This window comes from Prinia subflava, chromosome 13 (genome assembly GCF_021018805.1).
Source record: "Prinia subflava isolate CZ2003 ecotype Zambia chromosome 13, Cam_Psub_1.2, whole genome shotgun sequence".
Classification (NCBI taxonomy): Eukaryota; Metazoa; Chordata; class Aves; order Passeriformes; family Cisticolidae; genus Prinia; species Prinia subflava.
Genome location: NC_086259.1, coordinates 13174557 through 13193674, shown reverse-complemented (window position 1 = coordinate 13193674; position 19118 = coordinate 13174557). Strand labels below are relative to the sequence as shown.

At 48.0% G+C, this 19118-nt stretch overlaps 1 protein-coding gene across 2 annotated transcripts in view; it reads right to left on the bottom strand.

The window, feature by feature from the left end:
* Positions 1-19118, bottom strand: part of GNAO1 (G protein subunit alpha o1) — a 139330-nt gene that overhangs the window by 3244 nt on the left and 116968 nt on the right. Inside the window, exons 7-8 of one of the 2 annotated variants that reach the window (XM_063410544.1) lie at positions 13456-13609; positions 3317-9409 (exon numbers count right to left, since the gene is read on the bottom strand). In XM_063410544.1, the coding sequence (XP_063266614.1) occupies positions 9222-9409; positions 13456-13609 (342 nt within the window). In that variant the 3' untranslated portion in view covers positions 3317-9221. Of the gene's footprint in view, positions 1-338; positions 493-3316; positions 9410-13455; positions 13610-19118 lie in introns of those variants that run through there. The other variant, XM_063410545.1, reaches the window with a different exon arrangement.

Here is a 19118-nt window from a genome sequence, read left to right as displayed (position 1 = left end):
TCTTGCAGGAGCTTCCCAGGAACCACCAGCAAACAGGATGGCTCCAGTGTGGCCGGTCAGCTCCTGCCAAGTCTTCCTTCCACAGCTCCCTGTGCCCAGGCTCATTTCAACTCCTCTCCATTTGTCTTGACCCCCTCTCTGTCCCACAGCTGCTTGGGCACCTTTACCACAAAAACTGCCCCACCCAGGACACAGCCCCAGCCCATGAGAGGGGTGCTGGAGCTGCATCACAGCCCGTGGAGCTGCTCCTGCAGTGCCTTTGCACCCCCAAAGGCTCCCTGTCCCCTCTGTGTCCCCGGCCCTGGTGGTGCAGGGTGTGTGTCAGCCCCAGGACCTACCTGTGTACTCAGGGAAGCAGATGGTCAGAGGTGACTTCTTGATCTTCTCAGCAAATAGGTCTTTCTTGTTGAGGAAGAGAATGATGGAGGTATCGATGAAGAATTTGTTGTTACAGATGGAGTCGAAGAGCATGAGAGATTCGTGCATGCGGTTCTGCAAAGGGAGCACAGAGGGAGGAGAGGGGAGACAGGAAGGCAAAGACAGAGTTAGAGGAGAGGAGAACACTTTTGTGAATTGAAACTGTTAGAAAGCAAAAAAATCTCTGTAATAGGACAGTGGTAAGTTTGAGCTGGTTATGAAGGTGGAGGAAATGGGGTATTGTGCTCCTCTTGGGCTGGAGGCCAGGGCAGGTGTGGGGCTGCCACAGGTGTGCCACAGGTGTGGATCCTCCCGCACAAGCCTGTGGGGCCACTATGGCAGGGCAGACACTTGAAACCTCAAAGAAAAGCAGGAAAAAAGGCATTTGCTCCTCCCCTGCCTCACCAAAGGAGTAGGGAAGGGGCCCTGTCTCTCTTCAGGATCTGGGCACCCCTGAAGCATCCTTTGGAGCGCCCAAATAAAGGATGGACAGACAGCATGAGCCAGCAGCTTGGACACACTGGGCATGGGGACTGGGGTGGAGGGGGCTTTGGCCATCCCAGGGTGGCCCTATGGACCTGCCTGGAAGGGTACCTGGCACTGAGTTGTGTCATTTAGTGAGACCAGTGCCAAGGTATTGCCCAGAGGTTGGGGCAGGTTGTGTCCCTGGAAAAATCTTCAGCTCAGCTTTGAAAATACCTGTGGTGGCTGGGTTGCTCCTAAGAAATCCCAAGGAGGTAACCTGCATGGTGGTAACCAGTACAGGTGCCTCTGCCAGCCCACTTACCAGCTCTCCTGAATTCTGGGCTTGCAGGCTGCTCCAAGGAGACTTTAAGCTTAGAAAAGCTTTGGTAGGAGCATAAGGGTAAACTTCTAGAAGCTGTAGTTTTGTTGGGTTTTTTTTTCCTTTTTTTTTTCCCCCATTTACATGAGGACAAACCCCATAAAGAGTCATTTTCCCCCATGCTACCAAAGTCTCTTAAGAAGTGGAGAGCAGACAGCAGAACAGGAGGAGGTGAGGTGAGGTTGTCCTGTGCCCCATGGGCTGCCACAGGGCCCCACAGAGCAGGGTGTTCCCATGCAGGTGCATGCACTCACTGTTAGTGTGAAGGTGCCACTGGACAGGACAGATCTGAGCTTCAAGAGCTCCCAAGCATTTTCTCCATCATTAACTTGCTCTTAGAATCACCACAAAGCCATTCCCTGCTGGTCCACTGACAGCTCTGGGGGACGTTTCAGGAAGTCCCTGCATCCCTTTCATTGTTTGTACCCACCTCATTTCTACCTGAACCTGCAAAGCTTCTGGTGCAAACCCAGGGCTCAGGGAAGTCTGAAAAGTCTGAAGTTGCTGCCCCTCGCTGTAACCCCTGCTGGGGACTGAGCCCCCAGTTCTGGCTCGACTGCCTCAAGCTCACGTGGGGACACAGCTGCTCACAAAAGCCTTGTGGCATCTCCTGGAAGGGCGTGTACACGGGAGGCTCTGCAGTGGGTGGGGACCCCTCCTGCAGCAAACACCCCCCACAATATCCCCCACAGCCCCTTTTTTTGGAGGCGCAGCACAGGGGGCTCTGGACTCACCGAAGGTTTGCGAGAACACGTGTGTTTGCTAATGAAATGATGACCCAATTACACATTTTGGAGTTTTCCATGAATGTTTTATTAGTGAGTCATTTTATTAGCTCCACTTCAACGGTAGCTTTTGCATGCAAAATTTAGCAGCTGTCTGATTGCATCTTGAAAGGCTTCGCGATTGCACTGTCGGTTCCTTGACAAAGAGGAGCTGGGGATGCCAAGCAGGCGCTTTCCAAAGCCTTGGGACTTCAATTCGATCCTTATCTTGAAATAAAAAAAAGGCCTTATTCATAGGGAAACCAGAAACTGCCACAAAAGGATGTGGTTCTTCTTGACTTGTGGTTGTTGCAAAATTGCTGGGTCTTCACATTTTCATGGAGAGAATCGGGATGGGCTTTTCCTTGTTCATCTCTGGTGTTGTCCTATATACATATTATATTTAAATGAAAAAGTGATGGTGTTGGTGGAAGAGCAGCTGAAATAAAGCTTCTGCCCAGGGAAATGAGAATTCCCATTCAGGCAAAGTAACCCTGATGACTTCAGGGTCCTGAACACCCATGCAGAATCTGAGCAGGATGGTGTCCTGGAGGGAGTTTTAAGAATCCCCAATACCAATACACAAAGCAAAATCCTTTTCCTCAGCCATTTGCTTTTCTCAAGGCTGGCCTGTAGTTCTGTCTGATTCCTAGGATGGGCCATGTGGGAATTCCCATCTGAGGATGGTCCAGCTGAAGCCACATCACTAGAAGTTGGTGAAGTCAATAGGAGCAATGGTTCATTTTCGTTTGCTGAGGTTTATAGAAAATTTTGTCTTCATTTCTTCAAGTTCCTTACTTCTATATTATGCCCCAAATAATGGAAGATCTTTAGTTTAAATGTAAAAGAACAAACTGGCTCAAGCATTGTTTTAAAGGGAGGGAGGGGTGTTCCATGTTTTGTGCTACTGCAAGGAGAACACACCATTTACTGAATTGAACCAGCAATGGGTCTTCTGACTGTGCTCACACAAAGAGACAGTGGAAAGGCAAAGCTTGTGACTTCTGAAAGATCTGTAACCGGTGTGGTGGAGGAAACAGTGGAGCAGCAAGGATGCTTTGCCCTGCTGCTGCCTCTGGCGAGCAAAGGAAAAAAATCCTGCCAAATACTTACATAAAATGAAGAATCTTTTGATTATATCCTTTTCAAATTCCTTATTTCCAGGTGGATGAGGCTCTGGTAGACAGCTGGTGCTGTGTGTTTTGCAAGTGTTTGTGGAGAAGCCATAGGGTTAAATAACAAGTTTGAGAAGCTGGACGCGCTCAAGGGAGACAATAAAACCACTCTCACACTAGAAAAGAGCTGGCACTTTATTAACATTTTGTAACTAATAAATACATTACCAACAGCCAATAAATTATTACAATAACTAATGCTCTATTAAACCAATGGACAGTCACTCTTCGTACAAAATTACAGTTAATACAGTTTGGGCCATCAAACATGCAGGAGAAATGATTCAGCGGGAAACCAGCGAAGGGAAAATGTGACGGCCTCTGGCGATCCTTTGGGAAATGTGATGGGAGTGGGGAGCCCAGAGGCAGGGTGGTGGTCACTCTTCCCTTGTTGAGCTCAAGTGGGAAAAAGGAGGTGGAGGAATAGGGCTGAGGAGCACAAATTAGGGACTGGGGTAATTAACAGGGCCATGGCTGGTGCTTAAACAACCCTATCTGCTTGCCCAGCACCACCAGGTTGGTCCAGCACTGGAAAAGCTGGTGAGACTCAGGCACTGCTGAAAATGATGTTTTACCTGCCATGATCACATCTCCCCACCTGGAGCAGCAGCTTTAGCTGTGGAGCGCTTTGCCTGCACTACAGTCAGGACTGCATCTGAATTTCCAAGACACTGGGTGGAAGAGGGCCTGGGCAGTGAGCATCCAGCCAGCTGCCAGCCCCTCTGCCTCTTCTCCTGGCCTCTCCTCCCTGTGCCTACTGCACCCAGTGTCCATGGACAGAGCTGCCCTCTTGGGGAGATGGGGCTGTTTCTTGAATCCAGCTCCCTTTCCCTCTGCCTGCAGGGTGCCAGCTGGAGGCTTGGTCCTCCTCTCACTAAGGCATTTAAGGGTTTAAGGGTTGAACTTGCTTGTGTTTGCACACAAATAAAGATTTCCCAGGCTGCTGGCTGTGCAAAGTCCCTTGCCATAGCCACATTCTCAGTATAACTATATAGGTCACGTACCTATATCTGTCAGCATCAATTACCTCGTGTCAGTGCTGGAGCTCAGAAATGACACAGTTCCCTCCAGTCTCAGGGAGCCTTGGGGTGTGTTTGCCTGCTCTTTCCTGCAGGGAGGTAGAGGCAAGGCCATGGTCTGCAATTCTGTGCCACTTGGACCACGTCTCTGCTGTCTGACGTGTGCACTGGGGATGAGTGATGGGCCTGGGTGCTCAGGGTGATGCTCAGTTAACACCATTCCTACTGACCTTGACGTGTCCAGTGTCAGATCACTAATGAGTGTTTCAGTCTCCTTGGAAATGGTTGTGGGGTTTTTGGTGGTAAGACTGAAGACAAACCATGAAAACACCCAAGCCCACTGGAACTGAGCTTCTCTAATTGACTTGACAGATGGCCAGCCTTCTTCCCAGGAACTCAGCAACTCTCCCTGGCTTCAGGAGATTTTGTGACCACAAAAAGCTTGGGACATGTCATACAAACTAACAGTGCAGGGTTGGTCCCTTTCCCAGCACTGTCTGCAGATCCCCCAGGGGTGGTGTCTGCCTTGTTGAGCTGCACAGTGAGGCTGGGCACACGGGGACCTTCTGGCAAAAGGACATCTTCTATGTCACCTCCTGACCTCTTGGAGACTGCACTCCTGCACTGAGAACAAGGTTTGTTCCCTTGCAGGCAAGCACTGGGCTCATGCCATGATAGATTAAACCCACCACATATGTTTTAATTTACATTAAAGACTGCCCTCATTCATACTTTGAGGGTCCTGCAAAACAAAATCACATCAGTAGAGGAGGCACGGCAGGTTCCTCCTGAGGCTGCTCTCCCCTCCAGGGATGACCGGCCATCCAGGGAAGCTGGCTGAAGGAGGGAGCTAATTCCGGTACAAAACTCCTGAGAGATGCAGTGGGAGTGTCGGCGGGCCGGCAGCAGGGCTGTGCCCGTCCCAGCCCGGCGGGGCCGCTCCGCGCCCGCAGGCGGCAGGGCCAGAGCGTCCCCGCTGTCCCGCCGCTCCCCGGGCTCCTCCGGCCCCGAGACAACCACACTGTGCGCAATTTCTATATGCAAGATTAAAAACTGCCCTTGGCAGCCTGGGGCTGTATTTCAGTGTGTGCTTTCCCAGCGCATGGTTATTGCTCGGTCTCCCAACCAGCCCAGCGCTGCAAGACTTTCCTTGTACGGGTTTCTCTATTTCATTGAAATTGTTGTTTAAATAAAGAAGCCATTTGCATTTTTGTGGTCTCATGGCTCCACAACCGCCCCTCTCACTGACTATGGAGCACGCCGACAGGGAGCTTCCTTCTTTTTTTTTGCTGCTGTCTGAAGCTCATCACGAGTTGCTAATGCTACTTTCAATGCTGACAGCCCTTGGATGCTTCTGCTGCTGGAACAGTGACCTGAGTCGTAAAAACCTTCTGCATCCCAAAAAGGGCTTTTTTTTTTTTTTTTTTGCAAATTCTCACATAAGCTTTGAAGGGCAGGAGAGTGTATACATAGCTGATTGAATTTTGTGCTTTTAAAATCTCTCCTCCATGCCCTGGTAGGATTTCTGATGCAGCTGTACCAGTTGCGACATCCCTGCTATGTGGAGACTGCAAATGAGACGCAGCTCTGGATCTCCAAGGGTCTGGATTCTGAGCACAGCAATTGCAAAGCTCAAGGGGCTGTTAAGAAAAGGCTTTTGAAAGCGGGAAATGTATTTCACCGTGCTTTTTAGGCAACTGCTGCAAGAATTGCTGGTGTTTAGAAAAAGCACGGGGCCAAAGATTGCCTGCGGAAGGCACATCTGTCAGGAGGGGTTCTGAGGATGCAGAAGCCAGCAGTGAGCAATAATCTGGCAGGCGTTCTGGAGACACAAATCTATACACGGCCATCAAGTGGGAGAAATAGTAGTGTTTAACACTGGAAGGATTTCATTTTCCAAAGGCTGTTTCCAGCATTTGTCAGTGAATCCTCATGACACTTGTGTGAGGGAGGGAATGTCAGCAGCAGCAGCTGAGATGAAGCTTTAGACACACAATATGCCAAAGAAAATGAAAGAAGAGGCTCTGTGTGGCAGCATTTCCTCTGTTTTTTTCCTTTTTCTCCCCATGGGGCACCAGCTGTTGATGGTTACCAATGTGCCAGGGACCAGCTGGAGCTGCAGAGGGGGCCTGGACTTCCCAGCTGGCAAAGCTGGGAATGGTTACCTGAATCCAGCCTGGAGAGTGCTAACAGCACACTGAGCCAGCACTGGCCACTTGACTGCATTTGGCAGTTTGGAATTAACTTAAATTGTCTTTATCAAAATATTCTGTGTTCTTTATGCTGGGAGCTCACAAAGCCTAGGTGTGGTGCTGCCTTCCCTGGGAACTGCTTCTGTTACTTATTTGCTTGGCTAAAACATCATTCACAGCAAGGGGTGGGAACAGAAAATCTCCAAAACTCCTGTGCTTCTGATCAAACTCTTCATACAGAGCTTAATAAATGACCTGCATCCCTGCCAGCACCAGCCAGCATCACTCTGGGTCCAGTGGTTACATGTCAGGTACAAATGTAACCAGTGTATGGTTTTCCTGCCCTGGGTTTGACACAACACCCGCGTGGATGCTCGGTGTCACTGCTGGGGCTCAGACAGATGTGTGGGTGGGCTGTGGCACGAGGAGCACACAGGAGCTCCTGGTTTTCCTGGCCAGCTCTTTGCAGGAGCCGACGCCATTGGAGGCATTTTAAGGCTGAGATGGTGAAGAGAAAAGTGGGTGCTTGCTTGTGCCAGAGCAGGGGAGGCAGGGAGTTGTGTTATTGCTGTTAGTGCCCAGCAGAGCAGCAGCAGGTCCTTGCTGTACAATAGTAAATACATGATTTAATTCTCTCTAGGGGTTACTGGCAGTTACCAGCCATGCTGGGCTGTAGCTGGTTGGATGGGTGACAGACACCTCGTTGTCCTCTGCACGCCTTTCCTGCTTGCCCTGGCTGGGCATTTGTCACAAATGTCCCACAAATACTGTCCTGGCAGAGCACAGCTCCTGATGGGGACTCTCCTCTGGCTCCCAGGTGCCCTTTTCTTCCCATCCTCCCTGCTATGTCAATCTGCCTCATCTCCCTTCTGCAGCTTCTCTCCCAAAACGTTCCCTAAGCCTCTCCCACTGTCCTCTCCCTGCTGTGCCACCATATGTGCTCCTGTCACTGCCTTCTGCCCACTCACCTGGCCCCTCCCCTTGGGGCTGTGCTGCTCTGGGTGCTCTCACACCATCTCTCCTAAATGGGCACGGTGAGAAGAGATATTGTCCCTCTCAACCACGGCCCTGGAGAGACCTCCTGAGACCTGAAAGCCACTCCTAGATAAGGCTCCCAAGAGAGGACAGCTGAACTTCTGGCCAGCCTGCAAAGATTCATGTTTTTCAAGACAATGGACTTCTAAGAGGGGCAGAGAAGAGGCAGGGATCAACATTGCCCACCTGCCCCCAGTGGGACCTCAGAGTTGTTGTCTCACCCAGACAACAAACAAGCTTTTGGGGTCCTAAGAGTCCCTCCATGTCCACAGAGGTGACACCCCACCTTTCACATTCCCTTCTGCCTTCAACTCAGCAGCATCCAGAGTTCTTGGTGGTGGCCACATTCACTCCAGCCCACCTGCATTTATCCTCTCTGAACCTCCAGTTTTACTGTGTGGGTGCTACTCTCACCCTTCCCACTCCTCTCCCCTGCCCTTCCTTCTTCCTTTCCTTGCACTTTTCCTCCTGCTCCATCACTTAAATCAGCTCCCTTGCCAGTGTTAACCATCCATCTCAATACAGATACTGGTGAAGAGACGCCCTGACTGGAGACACCGACCCTGGAGCTGTCTCTGTGGGATGCTCAGGCAGGAGGTGACACAGGACAGCCACTGCCTTGTGCTCAGCCAAGGAGGCTCAGAGCACAAGGTTGGGCTTCTCAAGGGGCAGTGAAGGGCCACGAGGCTCTTGCACACTTTGCTGCCACCCAAGCACGGGGAGGTTTTCCAAAGCACCTTTCCCTGTCTCAGGCACTTGAAGGTCAGACTCTGCCTACAAGAAGCCAGGGCTAAAAATATTTTGTGCATCCCAGCATTTCAAGGCTGAAGTTTGGAAAGTGATGCTGTGTGTGTGCAGAAGCCATTGCCTCTGCTGAATCACTGAGGCTGGGAGGTGCTGTGGGAAAGGTCCCCAGGCTGGATTTCTTGTCAGGATGCCACTGAGTGGGGAGTCCCCATCAGGACACCATTCCTGGGGCATCCTCACTGCCAACACTCCAGGGGTCCCAGCCCAGCCCCTCCATGGCCTCCATGGAAGTGCCTCAGAAATGGGTTATGGCAACCACTAGATAAATTTTATCATTAATTTTGAAAAACTTGAGGTAAAACTGCTACCAGTAATGAATGATTTTAGACAAGGCTTAGTAGGCTTTGTTACTGTGTCCCTGTTAGTCAGACACCAGCAGAACTCGATATGGCTGTTTTACTTGTTCAAATAGCTGTCTGGAAAAAAGGAGAATGTATAAATCCTGGCTGCATTCAACACCAAACCCTCCAGCATTGGGGTCAGAACTGGAGCTGTAAGGGACCTTCAAAATGATCAGGTTGTATTTAGCACTTCCCAAAGGAATAGTGTTTTTTAAAAAGGCAAATAACCAGGAGAATGAACAATATCCCTTAATTTTCAAGGCAAAAAAAGAGTTTTGGTTCCAAACTACACTGTTCCTGACCAGTATTTTAAGGCTTTGATTTTTTTCTCTCTTTAAAACTGAAGTATTTTTGTCTTTTGGCAGTTGAAATGCACTTCGTGGGAAATGCGTTAGCTCCCTGCACAACACTGTGAATCGGAACGGAGGAGTAGGACGGGGCAGCAAGGGAACGAACCAAAAATGAACCAAAATAAAGTAACACGGGTCTGGGGAAAGCAGAACTCGCTGCAGAGTTTTCTGGGACAGGAGGAGGGAATTGTGTACTTCTTCCTTGTCATCTTCTGAGGAGGCAAAAACAAGGAAAGGGAGGACCTGTCCGCGGGCCGGAGGGCGCTGCGGGCGGCCCTCAGTAGAGTCCGCAGCCCCGCAGGTTGTTGGCGATGATGACGTCCGTGACGGCGTCGAACACGAACTGGATGTTGTTGGTGTCGGTGGCGCAGGTGATGTGAGTGTAGATCTCCTTGTTGGCCGACTTGTTCTTGCTCTCGTACTGAGTCTGGATGTACGCCACCGCCTCCGTGAAAGCGTTGGGGCCTGCGGGAGGGCGAGAGGAAAGGAAAAAGGGTGGGTTAAAGCAACCCCACGACCTGGAACCCACACGGTGCCTGCAGACACCCTGTTGTGGGGATGTGGGGGGCTTGTGTGGGGCTGCTGCAGCCCAGGTGGCCTCTCTCCACCTCGGGGATGGGCACCGATACCAGCCAGGATTGCTGCCAGGCAGGAGATGCTCTCTGACTGTCAGCTCAGCTGTATTTTTATTCTGAGTTGCTGTTTATAGTCTGTAGAGACGAAACGGATGAGGGAGCTGAGTGTTAAACAGGCTATGATGGAAGAAGTTCCACATCATGGTGACAAGAAAGAGAAGAAACCTGCCAGAAATGCAGCAAGTGCTTGACCTAGGGAAAAGGCTTAGCTTTTTTCCTTTTTTAGATTTTTTTTGATTAAAGTTTCAGTTTTTGATGGAAGAGTTAACATGAATTGAGGGCAGTATTCGTAGCTGTGCCCTCCTTTCCCTAAATCATTAAGAGAAAGGGACATGAAAAATCCAGCCTCTGTTACAAGGCAAAATGGGCTTTTCTCAAAAAAGCCCTCAAAACCCAACAAAAGACTGATACAGAATGTCCCCCCCCCCTTTTTTTTTAAGGAACTAGGATTGCAGTACTCTCTGCTACAGCCATGACTAATATCACACTCTGAGGAGTTTCTTGTTTTGATATAGAGAGATATTTGTGCCAAACCTCATTAACCCTCAAATTTGGTGTTAAAAAAAGCATAGAAGGAGTCACGCAAATGAGTAGATCCTTTCTCCTCTGGCCAGCTCTGACCCTGCTCACACACATGGCTCCACTTGGGCACCTCCTCAAGGCTGATGAAGGCTCTGGCTGGCCTGAGTGCAGCTCCCAGCACTGCCAGGCACTGCCTGACCCCCACAAGGCTCCACAACAGTAACACTGCCAAAAGCACAACAGTGCTTTTGCGTCCCTTTCTCTCCATGATGCTTAACTGATGGGAAATGCTGTTATTTGCTAGAGAGAAGCTTACTGGGGCTGGAGATGTGCTGTGGTGGAAGGCAGCTCCTCTGGGAAATCCCACTTGCACACACATGCACTGCTAGTTGAAGACACAAGTTCATGAAGACCATAGGACTTGAGAATAAGAATGAAGTAAGAGAAGCAAAGTTTTTTCTGGGAGCAGATTCTTGCATGAAGAGCTGTGTAAAGAATCAGTTCCACATGCTGAGCACAATCAGGAGGGTATTTTATGAACAGGAAGTTGGTTGTTCAAAGACATAAGGATTTAGATGTTTGATTCTGTCTACAAGAGCAGGGAATCACTAATGCCAGCTTGGTTTAAATCAAGCCGTGGATTCTGCTGCTGCTTTACTAAGTATTGTGGATTAGTTAAAAGCATGAGTGAATTAAGGGGATGGAAACAGTGCTCCAGCAAACAGCAGGCAAATTTGTGGATGCAGTTTTCTAATAATTCCCTGTCAGGAGAACTAATGGACATCAGAAATTTCATTTCATTAAAAGCATTTTGTGGAACCTACTTGTGATGTTGAAAGTCTGCTTGTTCAGTTTATAGGCTTTTATCAAATAATTCTTTTTAACTCCAGGGCAACATTCTAATAATGTTGCTTTTTCATGAGGCCACGAGGGTTTCATCCTGTGAGCTGTGGCCAGCAAAGCAGGGGCGAGCAGGCTGAAGTGTGTGCCTGGGTCTAAAGCCTGGGCTGAATGACAGCACAGATAACTCATAACAGCACTGCTGAACACCTGAGGATGAGATAACTCCTTACCTCAGGTCCCTGCTGGATCAGTAAAAGGATTTTCAGCAGTCAGACTTCCTGCCCTCTCTGATGGCACAAGAGAGACAGGAGATCTGTTGAGGGTCTCTGGCATTGTGAGAACTCCCAGCTTCCAGAAAAAGCATCTTGAAGGATTTTAGAGCTTTGGGGTCCCCTGAGACTTGGGGAAGATTGGTTTGGTTCACTTGCAGCTTAAGTGCTCCAGACAGAAGTCTTGTTTTCCTCTGTTTAATCAGCCAAGAGCTTAGCTCCATGTGTATGAATGCCTGCCTCCCTCACTGAACTTCCCTCTTGGGCTGGGATAGCTTGGAAAGGAATATCTAAAATCACATTCCTTCTTGTTCTTGTCTGTCTGACATCAAGGGTTCTGTAAGAATGTTATTTCAGACTGAGGTTTCTGGGAGACAACAGTGAAGATCTATAAAACCAGGTGCACAAAATGTGATCAGGAAGGAGTGAGAGGTGAAGGTTTGCTTCACTGAGAAAAGGGAAGGGAATAGGACGTGACAGAAACCATCCAGTATACAGAAACACTGCAATAAAGAAGACGGTGATGAGCTGCTCTACAAGCTATCCAAAAGCAGCAATCTAATTTGCAACCAGAAAAATTTGGGGTAGGCATTATTGTGAGCTCAGCTGTAAAGACTGAAATTTCTATGATTAGATCTTTTCAGACAAATGTGTTGGGAATATGTTGGTTCTGTCTGGACCAAGCAGATGACTAGATGGTTGAAATGTGCTGGTAGTGACAAACACCAAAATCTTCCTCGGAGAGGAAGCCTGCAGATGTTCTGAATTCAGCTGGAGTTATTCAGCTCCATGGCCACAGATCATTCAACCCAAAGCAGCAATGAGGGATCACTTTTGTCTATTCACAGTGAAAAATTGAGTACTCAGAGATAAGAAGCTCTGGTTAATAATTTGTTGGCCTGCCCAGAACTGTGACACTCCTGGTGCTCCTGGTTCACAACTGTGTTTCCTGACAAAGGGATTGGCGTCTCTGTCTGTCGGCTTGATTCATCTGGATGTCTCCGGTGAGTTTAAATAATTCATGACGATAAAAGTTTATTTTTGTGCCATCTCGGAATGGTAATGAGGGTTTGTGGAAGCCGGTGAGATGCAGAGGGAAGCAGCGGGGTGCAGCTGCAGCCTTTGCACGGGTGATGTATTCCCATCATTAGCGGGTCAGATGCCAGGCAGGCAGCAGGAGTGGGGGCTTCTTGTGCACTGCCCATCCCAGAGCTCCTGCTCTCAACCCCACAGATCACCAAGGCCTCCTTCTCCCCAGCCCAGCTCAGGGCATGGCTCACAGTGGCTCTCCTCTGCCTGCACTATGGGTTAAGAGGTGTGGGAAGATCAGAGTATGAAACCTTGTTTTCTACCTGCATTTAACTGGAAGTGTTTTTATGTCCAGACACTTGAGGCTGGCAAACCTGAAAGCAAAACTGGGGACTTTTCAACTAATGTGATGAAAATGTATTGCTTGAGCTGAATCAGCCAAGCTGTGAGACCTGCTGCCTGCATACTGGAGGGCTGATCATGGAATCATAGAATGGATTGGGTTGGAAGGATCTTTAAAGATCATCTAATCTAACCCCCCTGCAGTGAGCAGGGACATCTTCAACCAGGTCAGGTTGCTGAGAGCCCCATCCAGCTCGGACATGAATGTTTCCAGGATCATGATGATTCTACAGCCCCGCAGTGCCTGGAAGTGGAAAAGTGGCCAGAAACTGCAGAGGGATTCTTGTTGTGGCCTAAGGGAGCATGGTTGGGTATGAAAGAACAAAGCTGTACTCCAGCTGAGGGCAGCCTAACAAACCCTGTGTGTTGGTCTCCTGGAGCAGTCACCTATTTATAATGGTTAAACTCACTGCACCTTTCTGAGAGACCTGCAAGAAGGTCCATTATCCTGAGTGACACAAGGAGTGACCAAGGAACCCAAACCAATGGGTTTGGGGAGTGCACAGTGGCACCACACCTGCAGGTGCTGGCATCAAACCCAGTGGCGAGGTGGAGATCAGACACCTGAATCACTGGTGGTGGCCCTTTGCCAGCAAAGAACTTGGGTCAAGTTGTGCTCCTGCTTTAAGAGGACCATGGTGGGGGTGATCCTTTGGCACTTACTGAAATAAAACCTGTAGTGAAGCTAAGGGGAGCTCTAGCTCTGCATCTTTAGCCTCGTTGCCTGCGATACACTACAGCATCAGCCTGGCTGGGGAGAGCTCTGTGGTCCCTTTGCTAAGCACTCCTGTACAGCCACATTTCTCATTACCTGTGTACTCAGGAAAGCAGATACTCAGTGGTGATTTCTTAATTTTCTCCTCAAATATGTCCTTCTTGTTTAGAAACAGGATGATAGATGTATCTGTGAACCATTTGTTGTTGCAGATGCTGTCAAAAAGCTTCAGAGATTCGTGCATGCGGTTCTGCAATAGAAAGGAAAGATCACATCAGGCCAAAGCCAGAGACCCAGAGACATTCAACATGTAGGGAAATCTAAAATAACTAAATTAAGGAGGAAAGCAACAAAAAAGAAAATCTACAATATACATAATAAATTTATGTATACATACAGCTGAACATGTACATACACAGATGCAATCCCTATTACATTGGACAGACAATTAGTAACTTAAGGGCATTTAACAATACAGAGCTGTTTGATTTTACATAACATTAATTTACAGGATCCCAGCTCATAGAAATCATCATGCACCATGCATGGATGGAGAATTATTTTTGCCCTTTGATCAGATTCATGTGTCGGTGTAGCTCATGCAGATTTTCTAAAACATTTTCGTTAATTTTTCTAAAATGTTTTTTCCACTTTCTTGGATGTGTGTGGCACACAACTGGTTGGATACATTAACCAAGGACTGGTAGATCCTTGAATTAATCTAGAGTTGGAAGCAGACATCAAGGTGACACAATTTTGGAAATGACCTTGCCGTGACCTTTGCCTGGTTTTGTTACTTTGTTTAGTGTTGTCCCTTGTTGGGCTTTTAATTTTTAAACTTTTTTGTTTTAGTTCTCTTGGAAGATGGCTCAACAGAAAGTGTCTTGCAGAGGAAAAAAAAGTGAAAAAGGAAGAGAAAATAGTATAAAAAGGAAAAACATAACAGAGAACATCTAAGAACAACTAGACTAGAAGTCAGGCAGCTACAACTGGTGTTAGTTCATGCCTCTAGAAGATTAGCAGAAGAGCCATACATCCAAATGTACGCACAGCGAGAAGTCAGCTTTTTGGTTATAGGTCATGCAAAAAACGGACACAGAAAAGGAGAGACTTAAGAGGAACTGAAAAACCAGACCAGTTAGAGAGTTGCAAAGTCCGCCACATGGGTTTATGGTGGTGGAAAGAGCTCACGGCAAAGTCAACCAAGTATTATGTTCCCTGCTGCTTTCAACTCTCAATTCGTTTTTTCTTTTTTTTTTTTTTTTCTCGGTTCAAGAGAAGCTTCATACCTGCCAAATTTGGTTGGTGTCTCAAATGCTCATTTTTTGGCCTTTGTTTGGCTAGATAAGGTCAGACGGCCGAGGAAAAGCTGTGGAGGTGCCGAGGCTGGCGACGTTTGGCGCCGAGGCCGACGCCGGAGCGCGCACGCCGGTCGCGTGGCCGTCTCTCAGCCGGGAGCCGGGCAGCGCAGAGAGCAGGCGCGGTGAGGACGAAGCACACCCAAGAGTCAGGGGGTTATCAGAGGCAAAGCATGGTACAGACCAGACCGGCTCCTCGGCTTTTCCCAGCGGGATCTCCTTAGGACTGCGCTCCCCAAACCCGCCAGTGAAAAAGTAAGAAACTGGTACAGCCATCACCACAGAGACACTGGAGAGAACAGGGCTGCACGGGCTCATTACTGGAGGGTGTTTGGGGGGGGTGCAGCATGTCCTGTTGTCCCCAGCCCTGGATTTGGGAATGTGGAGTGGTACACAAGTCAGCCAGGGGCCTTCACCCCTCTCCCACTCCATTTCACACCTGTGCTGGCAGTTGACCCCAGCACTTCATTGATTAACACATTCCTTTTCATTGATATGCTTCAGCATCTACTGAATGTTTTATACAGATAGAAGAGGCTCTGTGTATGAAAGAAACATCTGATCCAGCCCAGAGTGAAACAGGACACTGCTGTGCCCTGTCTTGGATGACCGCGCATTTCCCCGCCGCTTGTATCGACACATGGGGACGGCGCGATCACGTAAGGATGTAAAAATGCATTTGCTCACTGGATCTCTCACTGAGATTTGCTCACTGAGCTGCAACACGTTGCTTATCTGGATCATCCTGTGCCTGTGGGCTGTTTTTTGCTAACCCATTTGGTACTGGCTCGTGTGGGAGCCCCTGGAGCAATGCTCCTCTTTGATACTTGTGGTGCCAAAATTGTAACCACATAGAAACCTGGTGTACAAAGGTTTTGTGCAGGAGATTCTTGGATACCCAAAGCCTTTGGGAGGAGAGAATGAAGTGGAGGTGGTCAGGAGAACAGGAAGCAAATACAATTAACCATTTTTTTTTACATAGGATCCTTCCCAGAACATTTTAAATCACATTTTTATCATCCTTGCTGATTTAAACTAACAACATGGAGAAACACATGAATGCTGCTTGTGGGCTAAACCCACAGCTCATCCACAGCAGCCATCAGCCACCTGGGCAGCCTTGTGCCACAGCTGCCACACTGCACAGCCCTGGTGGAGAGCAGAGGGGTGAAACTGCTCTTCATGGCACAGGGAGCAACACGGGTGGCATCGGGTTTGTCTGAGAAACAGAAGCTGAGAACTCCTGAGCTTGGCTTCGTGGTTAGGTGAAGCCAACTTTTCTACAGTTGTAGGACTATGTAAGGATCCTACAGAAGTCCTCCTACTTCTCTTATACAGTTTGATCAATTTGCATAAACGCATGTTTGGAGATGAGACTGTTTTCCCTAGAAAAAGCAACTCTTAGTGTTCAGTGGTAACCAGAATATAGAATCACAGAATCATATACACACAGCACAAACCAATATATTCCACTACAACATGAGGGTTACACTAAATGACCTCTATTCCTTTCAGATTCCAGAAACAAAGTTCAAAGCTTCCTAAGGTTGTCTGACCCGGCTTTCTGATCTCTACATGTTCATTTTTCCTCCAGCTTTGCCACTCAGACAAGTAAACATAATGAACTACTCTGCCCACTCATCCTTATTTATGTGGGAAATGTTTTGGTCTTAAGATCCACCTTTTCCTTCCCCACCACTAAAGAGAAGATTACATTATTCCAAAGCCAGAAAATAACATTATTCAAAAGCCATAAATTGCTTTCTGTGTGTGGCAAAGGTGCACAGCAATATTCTGGTGAGCAGGCACAGATGCTTCTGTTGTCATACCTGGATGCCATATGGGAAATGCTGTTGCATCCCAGGAGGGTTTCTGGGAGCCCATGCATGGACACAAGCTGTGTCCATAGGTGCTGGCTAACATCAGGAATCCTCACCATCTCCCTTTCCTTTCCCTTCCCAACCATTACTGGTTCAATGGGTGTTTGTAGAATCGCTCCAACAGCTCAGGCAGACCCAGGTGCAGAGGCAAGGATGAGGAAGCAATGTCTGGGTACCACATGTAAAAGAACAGACTGCTGCTAAAGGAGGAGTCAGAAGTTAAATCCCCCAAATAATCCCCCTCCTCTCTGTAAATCCACAGACCAGTTTACTCCCACAGAACTTGCCTGGGGCCCCTTTCTGCTGCGATGGGGCAGATGTGCCTATTCTGCTAGGAGGCACTAAAGGTTACGCTTCTCATACTTTTAGATGAAGTCACTCAAATCATTTCACCTGCTTTTGGACCCATCATGCTGCTTTTTCTCACTTTATGTTGGGTCTATCATTATGGGAAGAGCTCTTCAGACATCAATTTCTTAATGTCACTTCCTATTTCAAAATTGGTATTTTAAATCCTTACACTGGCAAGTATTTCGTACCCCAACAAGAAAAGTAGCCCCAACAACCATGTTACAGAGGAATAACCACTGGCTCACGCATATTCAAAGTCCAGTTAAGTTTTCCTGCACAGGACAAGAGACCAAATTGCTCACAGCTGAGTTCAGATATTGCACAGCTGTGTTCCCGTCACTGATGTGAAGAGCAAACAGCTTTTCACTCAGCATGAGGGGGAAAGGATGCTGCAGTCAAGACTGTCCAGGCAGAAACACACTCATAAAAAAACCTCTTTTTTTTTACCAGAGCATGGGAGGAAACCTGGTGTTTTCGGCAGCACCCAGTTGATTCAATATTTTCTGTTTTCCTTGGTGATTAAATGCTAGCTGTCACACGAACTGTAAGGACACTGATGGTTATCCTAAGCACAGCAACTCCATATTCCCCCTCCTGCTTTTATTTCCTAAGATGTCCAAGCCACTTTGGCTTGCTTTGTCACTCCTAAGGCAATTTCTCAGCACTGCAATTCCATTTTCCTTGCCCAATGACAGCACAGAGAGCACCGGGTCAGAGAGCTAACCAGGTCACACAATGCAATACAAACCAACAGGCCAACACTAATGCACACCAAGAGTTACCAGCACAGAGCCTTCCACCCATCCCATCCTCAGCAACGGGGACACAAACGAATTGCATGTCTTGGCTAGATATGGTTGACCTAAATATCTTAGCTTCAGAGGCAGCAATGTGCAGCATCAACATCTCCCACTCTTGCCATGACTCCTTTGAATTTGCAAGGTAAAAAACAGAGGATAGTCTCAGTTCCCATGGCAGGTCCCATTCCACTGCAGTTTTAAAAAAAATCCATTAGGAATTCTATTTAGAAAGAACAATGGAAATCTACCTTTGTGAATCATCTTCTCTAGTTTTACTGAGTGATATGACTGCCACTCTCTCTTCCCAGATTACAGAGCTGAGGCTTTTCCTTCTGTAACCTCAGCTTATGAAACAAGAAGATAAGTCACAAATGAGACAAAACAGCCTTGTTATGCAAAGATATAATCCAGAGAGGTGTTCTGCTGATTAAAGCAGGATGTTCCCAATCTGTACAGTTATGGCAGAGAGCCTGGCAGCTCCTTGTGAAGGACTGGGTAATGGCATAGGCAGGTGTAATACCTCGAGGGCAGTGCCTTGTGCTTTGGATGGGCTGGGCAGAGGGTACCATTTTACCACATGAGCTCTGACTTGGGCTGTGGCTGGCAGCAATGGGACTGATGAAGGCATTGCTTGAATGTGTCTCATTGTTCCTCTCCCCTGGGAGCTGGGCACACAGGGACACAGTTTAGATCTGCCAACAGCAGCATAAGGTGTTGGAAGCAATGGGAGAGGTTGGATTCAGCAGTACTGGGAGTTTCTGTGAAAAGTGTGATCTTTATGGGTGTATGGGCCTAAAAATCACAGATGCAGAAAGTTTTCTTTATTTTCTTTATGTCTTTCTGATCTGGACACAGGGAAGTACTTGCTTTCCTTGACTCCTGCTGTGTGGCTCTTTGTGACAGAGAATTAGAGAGAAAATACATCCTTTATAAAAGACTGCCTGCCCTTAAGAAGCAGGGACAGCTTCAAACACAACGGTCTTGTTTTAGCTGCTGCAGGAGGATGGGTGCTCAGTCTTTTAAAACAAGAGCACAATAACCAACAAAACAACTTTACAAGTATAGAGCTATGTTTGAATTTTAAGGGCAGAGACAGGTCAGAGAGTGCTTCAACCAGCCTTGTTTAACTAGCTCCTTGGAAAAGATTCACAATAAATCTGTTTGTGAGCTTTTTTCAGTGAGACAAGCTGACCCCACACTTGTCCCACCTGGAGCTTACCAAGGTGAGCCTGTCCCTGGTCCACGTGATGCTGACTGTATCTGAACTGCAGTTTTCTCCACCTGAAGTGTGGTTTGACTTAGAGAAGTGCAAAAAGCACCTGTGAAATCCTGCGCTTGTTGACAACAGGGTGCTGAGCACAGGAGGAAAA